At 48.7% G+C, this 9,077-nt stretch overlaps 1 protein-coding gene across 2 annotated transcripts; it reads right to left on the bottom strand.

Moving 5' to 3' along the window:
- Window positions 1-748: 748 nt before the first annotated feature.
- LOC135987894 (olfactory receptor 52B2-like) lies at window positions 749-8,316 on the bottom strand. Of its 2 annotated transcripts, XM_065633196.1 has the most exons (2): window positions 7,403-8,316; window positions 749-782 (listed from the first exon to the last, which is right to left on the bottom strand). In XM_065633196.1, the coding sequence occupies exons 1-2, from the start codon at window positions 8,314-8,316 to the stop codon at window positions 749-751; spliced, it is 948 nt and encodes a 315-aa protein (XP_065489268.1). The 2 variants fall into 2 exon arrangements, with proteins under 2 accessions (XP_065489268.1, XP_065489258.1); XM_065633186.1 differs by lacking the exon at window positions 749-782 and having other exon boundaries at window positions 7,366-8,316.
- Window positions 8,317-9,077: the final 761 nt, after the last annotated feature.

Raw genomic sequence — 9,077 nt, 5'->3', positions numbered from 1 at the left:
GAGCAGTTCTTGCACAGCATCAAGGTCTTTTCTACTTCTCACACCACCCCACCAGTGAGTAGCCTGGGGGTGCACAAGGAGCTGGGGAGGACACAGCTGGGACAACTGAGCAAGGGATTTTCCATACCATGTGATATGCTCAGCAATAGAAGACGAGGGAAGAAGGAGGATAAGTTGAATTCACCTATTAAATTGCCTTTATCTCAATCCATGAGTTTCCTCGCTTTTACCATTCAATTCTCTCCCCCACCCCACCAGGGGAGTAAGTGAGCAGCTGCGTGGGGCTGAGCTGCCTGCCAGGGTTAAACCACGACAAAGGGCTGGTAGAAATATTGAATTGCTGAGTAAAAGAGACAACTGTATTTATCATCATAAGTGTTTCATAGCTGCAGCAGACACACGCTGTAGCTTGTGTGCAACCAGCTGCAAAACACTGTCAATATCTCTAAAATTCAGCCAATGCAATTGGGAAACTTCTCCTATCAATAACGCATCTACTTTGAGCCTCAAAAGAGTGATTTCTCCAAGTTCAGGAAAACTGTGTGAAAACTGTGAGGGTCTGGGGGGATTCCCAGGGCAGGATTTTTTCGAAACTTCCCCTCTTTCTGTTCATTTTCCTCCATATTGGGTATGCATATTCTTTCTGATGTGCAAGATACAGCTTTTAGAGAGAGATGAGATGATGGGTCTGATGTCATCTGTTACCTCAACTCTAACATTTTCCCCAAGACTCTGCTCTTCACACAAACTATTCTGTGGCACGGAGAGCTTCTAGGAAGACTCTGGTTGAAACACCTTCAGTGACAGTGTTCACCACCATCTGGGGTCACTTGTTCCGGTAGTGAGTTATAGTGATGGTTAAGAACCACACCTTGTTTTACCTTGAAATGTAAATCCTAAAGCCATTTTGGATTTGCCAACAGGCAACATTGCAATGTCATCTTACACACAAGTGGGCACCAGCTCTTCGGTGTAAAAAATTACAGACTTGCTCTTTTTAATACACAAAGACTCAAAGCACAAGGGAAACCTATGTGTTGGACAACCCTCTAATTCTCCATCCTGCCTGTCCCATGGCGATGGTGACTCGGGGCTGTGTGGAGCACTTTCTGTCTCACCCCTGTGTCTTACAGCTCATTCTGGAGAGAATTTCAGATTTAAGGCTGCCTCGATTGTCTTGTGCAATCCCTGAATCGATGGTCATGTTTCATCGCTCCTTTGCCCGGCTGGTGGGAACTCAGCGGGTCATTCACTCATGCCCGCAGATACAGGTTTGTATTTCTTCAAACCTAGAAATAGCTGTAGCCCCATCAGGACAAGGAACCTCCCATCTGGCTTTGACACCCTACTGGAACGCAGAGGATCCCTGCTTTCCCAGTCTGTGTTCTTTGGTCCAGACCAGAGAGACAGAGACCATTGTCCTTGCAGGGTCCAAGAGTGCAGAAGAGAAGGTCAGGGCATCTCTGCCGTGTGGTGCTGTGCGCCCTGGCTCACATTTGAGAAGGAGAAACATCTGATCTCTATACGTTATTACCTATTGAAACCACACTGATGTGGCTGCACAACATTTTGAATAATACATGAATTTTTCATTACACTTTATTGAAAAATTATTCACTTGGGTAAAATCATGAGGGGCAAAGCATCACTGCCTGCTGGAAATGCCTTCACCATCACGTGTGCCCTGATTGCAATCCCCAGGCTTTATCCTTCAGCCATACTGTCTTTTCCACCAATACTTTTTTTTTTTTTAATAGTTCTAACTCACTATGTTGAACATTTTTAGCCATTTTAGAAAACACACACCCCAAGGAAAGCCTGTGTACTGATTAATAGCGTTTTTCAGCACAGCATTTTTGAACTCCTTGCAATCTCAGGGCAGAACTGAAAGCAAGATTTAAAACCTCATCTCCACCAGGTCTGTTTACACTTCTTCTCAGGTCTCCAACCCTGTCTCACAAGAAGATCACTCGTCCCAAGTGAGGAGGAATCTGGGAAATAGAAGATGCACATCCCTTCCCTCTGTAACAGTCCTTAACTGAAATGAATGCGAAACACATCTGGCTCCCTCCTGAGCGTGAGTCAACAGGCTTTATCCTTGATGCCACACAAAGCATCCTGCACCAGCAAGCATGAAGTAAATTTATGGACACAAGTCCCCAAGAAAAACTCTGGGGCCTTCGGGAAATATGGCCAGGATGGCTGGTGGTTGGACTGGTCAGATTGCAGAAGTTCTGAAGGTAGTGGTTTTTTGTGGCTATAAAAATGTAATGATAAAAATATATATAATTCTATAAAAATTATTATAAAAATATATTAAAATATATATAAAATATATATAGACGTAGTTACTGAAGTATGTAGCTGCAAATATGCAAGACAAATATAACTGTGGTAAGCAGTGCTGCTTTTTATTAGATGAACTTACAGTCAGAAAAACTATAAAAATCTTTCAAATTCTCAAGCTGTTCTTCCAGACTGAGAGGCAGCAATCTTCACAGCTAAATATAACTGAAGAGGAACGGCTCTGAGATTTATGGCACATATCTCACATTTCTGTTTTAATGCCCGTTTTTAGTATCCAGTGGAATCAGGATTTTGCGGTTTTATGGTGTTTTGCTGGTTGCCTTGACATCCAGCTCTGAGATAAGCCGAGGTTTCCAGTGTTTTCCCATGTTTTTTCACGACAGCTGCCTCTGGGGCTGCAGCGCAGACGTGTGCCCACCACCGCTCCTGGGAGCTCTGGGCAGCAGCTGGGATCTCCATCCTCCAGAGCCTGGACCACACGTGTGAGATGCTCCAGGTGGAGGACACAGCTGCCCTGTGGTCCTCGGCCATAGAATCATTTTGGTTGGAAGAACCCCTCAAGATGATTGAGTCCAACCGTTCCCCAGCCCTGGCACTGCCCCATGTCCTGAGAACCTCATGTCCGTCTGTCCAGCCCCTCCAGGGATGGTGACTCCACCACTGCTCTGGGCAGCCTGTTCCAGTGCCCCACAGCCCTTTGGGGAAGAAATCAAGAATAGTGTGGCCAGCAGGCCCAGGGCAGTGACCATCCCTGTGCTGGGCACTGGGGAGGCCAAACCTCAAATCCTGGGGTCAGTTTTGAGCCTCTCATCATAAGAGGGACATTGAGGCACTAGAGAGAGTGAAGAGGGGGGAACAGAACTGGTGAGGGGCTGGAGCACAAGTGTGACGGGAGCGGCTGAGGGAGCTGGGGGTTCAGCTGGAGAACAGGAGCTGAGGGGAGACCTTCTGATCTCTGACCTGCCTGAAAGGAGCTTGGAGCCAGGGGGGGTCGGGCTCTGCTCCCCAGGAACAAGCGCCAGGACCAGAGGAAACGGCCTCAAGTTGCGCCAGGGGAGGTTGAGGTTGGATGTGGGGAACAATTTCTTCCCCAAAGGGCTGTGGGGCATTGGAACAGGCTGCCCAGGGCAGTGGTGGAGTCACCATCCCTGGAGGGGTTGGACAGACGGACATGAGGTTCTCAGGACAAGGGGCAGTGCCAGGGCTGGGTTATGGTTGGCCTCTTCCAACCAAAATGACTCTATGATTCTACCTAAACTGCACACTGTCACGTCTCGGTCACTGTGGGTCATTTTGGCTGTTAGTGCTGTACATTGTGATGGGGTCCAGCTCCCTGCTGCACCCTGAGAGGCTGGGACAAGCTGTGGGACCAGGGACCAGCTCAGGGGCCTCCCTGGGTTGAGGTATAGAGCCCACAGAATTCTGACAGCCCACCACAGGTAGGAAGGGACCAACAGACCCAGCTGCTCATCTCAGGGTCATTCTTACCAGCCTGTATTTAGATTTAAAGATTGCCTTGATCTTAACTTGGGAAGCCAGCGTGCAGAGACCTCAGCATTTGGCTACCTGCTGCACAGTGCTGGTTTCTGCTGAAGACAAGGAGGGGCCAGACACCCCAGGGGATGGAGGGGAGAGCAGAGCATCCTCCTGATGTGCAGACAGGAGCGATTTCCCTGCTGTGAGCCTAAAAGTGGAACCTGGCCCCATGTGGCGGTGATTCAAGGTCCAACAGAAGGGCTGTATCTGTAAATACCATAAAGAACAGAATTTCAACTGATCATCTCAGTGTTACATTTCCATATTTGTATATAAAAGGCTTGGAAGATCTGAAGTCTGCACTCCTTGGATTTATTAGTGTCATTGACACTGTTAACACGGGAGGTTTGTATTAGGGAGGTGTGTAAGTGTACGATGATGTTTACTCTTCCCTTTAAAGAGGGCCAGCGCCTGGCCCCGCCTTCAGCTGGAGAGTACTTGTGAACCACTGACAGTCTGTTGTACAGTGGATTTATCCACTTCTGTCTTTTGCAGTCATAGAATCACAGAATCCCAGAATGTTAGGGATTGGAAGGGATCTCAAAAGCTCATCCAGTCCAACCCCCCCGCCGGAGCAGGAACACCCAGATGAGGTTACACAGGAAGGTGTCCAGGCGGGTTGGAATGTCTGCAGAGAAGGAGACTCCACAACCTCCCTGGGCAGCCTGGGCCAGGCTCTGGCACCCTCACCGGGAAGAAGTTTCTTCTCATATTTAAGTGGAACATCCTGTGTTCCAGTTTGTACTCATTGCCCCTTGTCCTGTCACTGGTTGTCACCCAGAAGAGCCTGGCTCCATCCTCCTGACACTCCCCCTTTCCATATTGATCACCATGAATGAGTCACCCCTCCGTCTCCCCTTCTCCAGCTCCAGAGCCCCAGCTCCTCAGCCTTTCCTCACACGGGAGATGCTCCACTCCCTTCAGCATCTTGGTGGCTGCGCTGGACTCTCTCCAGCAGTTCCCTGTCCTGCTGGAACTGAGGGGAAACATAGAATGGTTTGTATTGGAAGCGACCTTAAAGATCATCTAGTTCCACACCCCTGCCATGGGAAGGGACACTTTCCATCAGATCAGGTTGCTCAAAGCCCTGTCCAGCCTGACCTTGAACACTTCTGGGGATGGGGTATCCACAGCTTCTCTGGGCAGCCTGGGCCAGTGTCTCACCACCCTCATGGGGAAGAATTTCTTCCTCATATCTAATCTAAATCTACCCTGATTCAGTTTATAGCCATCGCCCCTTGCCCCATCACTACCTGTCCTTGTGAAAAGTCCCCCTCCAGCTTCATCCTTGCAGAGAAGGTGGACAGTGCTGGGTCTTAGGGGGTGCTGGGGGACACAGGCTGTGCAGAGCAGTGGTTCCCCCCAGTTCAGCACTGGTGAGACCACGTCTGGGCATTGGGTCCAGTCCAGATGCTCCAGTAGAGCAGAGTGTGACAGGCTGGAGATGCTGGAGCCCAGACTGTTTGGGTTTTACTCCAGACCCCTCTACTTTAATTGATACCTCAACTAGATGTATTTCATCCACACCTTCTCCACCATCAAATCTGCTGTGGTCATGGCTGTAGCTTTTGATCTCTTTGTCTTGATCTCCAGCCCCTGAGGCATACATCCCTCCTGACAAACTTGGTGGCACCAACACTGCTATGGGGTTGACCATCCAGGCAGCACCTCTGGTGTTCCCACCTCCTTTCTCCTGAAGATACTGCAATATCACTGGGTAAAAGGTCTCTCTCACTCTTCCTTGTCTACACCAGAATATCATCACTGTAGCTGAGTCACATTTATCTGACATTTATGAGACAACAGCATTTATGGCTTAAGTGTTTGCTCTTTCCACAATGGCTTCAGACTCACTGCTACTTGTTCTGTTGTACATGGTAATCCTTAGGACTATCTCGAGTATTGCGTCCAAGGAGGAGCACTCCAGGGCCTTGAACACTTTCATCTCCCATATCTGTGCTGTCCTGATCTCTGACATCCCAGTGGCTGGGTGGCAGTGGACTCAAACAGCTCAGAAAGGCAATAAGAACTAGGTTAAAACTTAAAGGGCAAACTCATCACCTGGTCCCAACTTGCATAACTGCTAAGACCGGGGAAATAAAATCGCAGTTGGAAGGTGTGCCATTTTTATGGTCAGATGCTGCTTCTTGCGTTGCACATGTAAGATGCTATTAATTAGAAGAAATGCACATAACTTCGAGAGATCTAACTGCATAAATATTTTAACCAAACGTAATTTCCTCTGTTGATTTTACTCTTACAATAATGGCTAATGGAGAATGATGTTCTGTCCACTTTCTTTGGTAAAAGAAAAAAAAGAGGGGAGGAATAAATACTTCAATAAAGTTTAAAACGTGGCAGCAGAGTACTGGATATATCCACCAATGTTATGCTAGGAATATCAGCAATTTGTATCAGTTAATTAGGGAACACAGCCATCACAAGGATCAGAAAGGGGTTATCAGTAAGAGCAGTTATTCTCGGCAGGTACAAAGGACATTAACCAGCAAAAGCAAACGCAGGTTGTCACCAGACTGGCCGTTGTAAGAACCGGGTCTGTGGGAGGTCTTGGAGGTGGGAACCCTGCCAGATGAATCCTCTCAAACAGAGCAGACAAGCTGTGAGACACTCCACAAGGATGGATTTGCCACAGATGTTCCCGGAGCTTCATGCACAAGAGTGGAGGTTGTGAGTCTGCACCACGAGCCTGGTGTTCCCAGGACATTCCAGCCCTGCTGCCTGTGCATGGGGTGAACAGAGAGAACTGGGGATCTTCTTTCCTTGGTAATGCATGCATTATTAATCCATGAATGTATTATGCATTGCTATTTCCATGTAAACAAACAAGGTCTGGAGCAGGAAGGAGTTAATTAATATTCTAGTCTAGTCTAGCCTGGTCTAGTCTAGTCTGTTCTTTTGCTGCCTGGCACTCAAATGTCCCATTCTGCTGGTGTTTTATACCCATTAGGCTATCTTGTAAGCTCACCAAGTTTTGCTTCCAGACACCTTTCCGAGCTCTGCGTCTGCCACCTCCTGGCCTGCCCCATGGGAAGGCTGAACCATAATTCACACTGATTTTTCCTCAAGACCCTGAAAGAATGAGGTGATGCAGAGTTTTGTGAAACAGACATAGTGGTAAGGACAAGACATACGTGGTAAAGACCCATCCCTGAAGAGCATGGGTGGTCTACTAAATGCGTGCCTTCGAGGGATGGAGGAATTCCTCAGGCTCTGGTTGCTCAGAGGCACTTTCATTTTGGCCACATTGGGCACTGAAGGTAGAGGTGGATTGACACACAGAGGTCTCTGGCTGATCCTCATGGGTCTATGAATTTCAGGGAGTTGTTGTATCACCCCAGGTTCCCTGCTGTGATCCGTCCCTGCTCACCACATGGCCCTGCCTTATGTGACCAATCCTGCTTGTCCTAGGACCGTGAGATTTCTCATTACCATGCTAGTGGCACCTGGGGAGTTTCTTGGACCATCTCTCTGCGCTTTCCTTTCAAAGGAACGACATCCCTGTCACCACACTTGGATAGTCCTGAAGAGCACTTGGGACACCTTTTCTCGAATTAGTTTGTTTTTCATAGTGTAGACGATGGGGTTTAGCATGGGTGGCAGGGTCACATAGAGATTGGCCAGCAGGATGTGAACGTGGTGGGGGACGTTGTGGCCAAACCGATGAGTGAAAAATGAGAAAAATGCTGGTGTGTAGAATATTAATATAATGCAGACATGAGAGCTGCAGGTGCCAACTGCCTTCAGCTGGGCAGCCTTGGAAGAGAGCCTGAAGACAGCCCGGAGGATGAGGACATACGATACCCCAATGAGCACAATGTCCACACCTGGGGACAGGAGGGTGGTGGCAAAGCCGTACCAGATGTTAACGGAGATGTCAGCACAGGCCAACCGGGCGATGCCCATGTGCTCACAGTAGGTGTGCGGCATGACGCTGTGCCCGCAGAACGGCAGCCTCCGGAGGAGGAATATTGTTGGGAACATCACACAGAAGCTCCTGGCTATTGCAGCCAGCCCTATCCTGGCTACCACCGAGTGCGTGAACACCGTGGCATACCGCAGGGGGTTGCAGATGGCCACGTACCGGTCGATCGCCATGGCCAGCAGAATGGTCGACTCTGCAATGAAGCTCAGGTGTGTGAAGAACATCTGGGTCAGGCAGGCATGGAAAGTCATCTCCTTGGAAAGGGACCAGAATATGCTCAGGGCTTTGGGCACTGTGGAGGAGGATAACACGAGATCTGCCACCGCTAACATGGCCAGGAACAGGTACATGGGCTCGTGGAGGCTTCGCTCCACCGCGATGACAAACAAGAGGGTGAAGTTGCCAAGGAGTGCTGTGATGTACATCAGGCAGAAGGGAATGGAGATCCAGGAGTGCAGGTCCTCCAGGCCTGCCATGCCCAGCAGAAGGAAGGAGGGATGCTGTATGCTGGTTTCATTGATAGCTGCCATGGTGGGCTGATATCTGAATTACCCTGGGCTCCTTTCCCTGTAAGTGAAAACAGGACAAGAGGTGGGTGGCACAGTTCATAATAGCAAAACCACATCTGAATTTCCCTAGAGCACTTTATTTCTCTGGATCCCAAAGTGTTTTAAAAAATCACTCCCCCAACACATTGTGGAAGAATGCCTGAGATACTGACCCCAAATCAAGTAATAAACTAAATGTAAAAGTGTATTTTGTAAACTCAGATACTGAAATCCAGCAAAGGGATTTACACAAGTTCAAAAACTGGTGCAAAATCTTGGCACAGGACCCAGGAATCCATCTGTTCCTGCTCCAATCGCTGTGATTTATTGTGTGTTTGTTCTGTAGCACCCAAAAGTTTATGAGGCAGGTGGCAAGTGGGGACTGACCAACACTGGTTTTACAAAACATGCTATTTCTTTCAGTACCTATCTCACCTCTCACCCATTCACACCACGTTTTGCATGACGGCAGAACAGGATGCCTGTGAGGCAGGAGACGTTCTCACAGCATCCAGGGCAACAAGGGCATTTACTCATAGCTGCATCACATCAATACCAAAGGATGATCCATGAACCTGTGCAGAACAAGGCAGAGTGGAAGATCATCACCCTGCCGAGTACAGGGTCTCAGGGAACAACCCTGTGCTGGGGAGGCAGAACAGCCACCAAATTTTAAATCAAAGGCAGAAGCAAAGGTCTGAGGCAGAGCAGGGCTGGTGGTAGGAGAGCTGAGCAATCCTGGT

Source organism: Caloenas nicobarica, chromosome 1, assembly GCF_036013445.1.
Source record: "Caloenas nicobarica isolate bCalNic1 chromosome 1, bCalNic1.hap1, whole genome shotgun sequence".
NCBI lineage: Eukaryota > Metazoa > Chordata > Aves > Columbiformes > Columbidae > Caloenas > Caloenas nicobarica.
Note: the sequence above shows the minus strand (reverse complement) of the source record. Positions and strands in the feature narration are given on the sequence as shown.

Bases quoted from the DNA above. Each gene is read 5' to 3' on its own strand.
- LOC135987894 (XM_065633186.1), bottom strand. From the start codon at position 8,316: ATGGCAGCTATCAATGAAACCAGCATACAGCATCCCTCCTTCCTTCTG.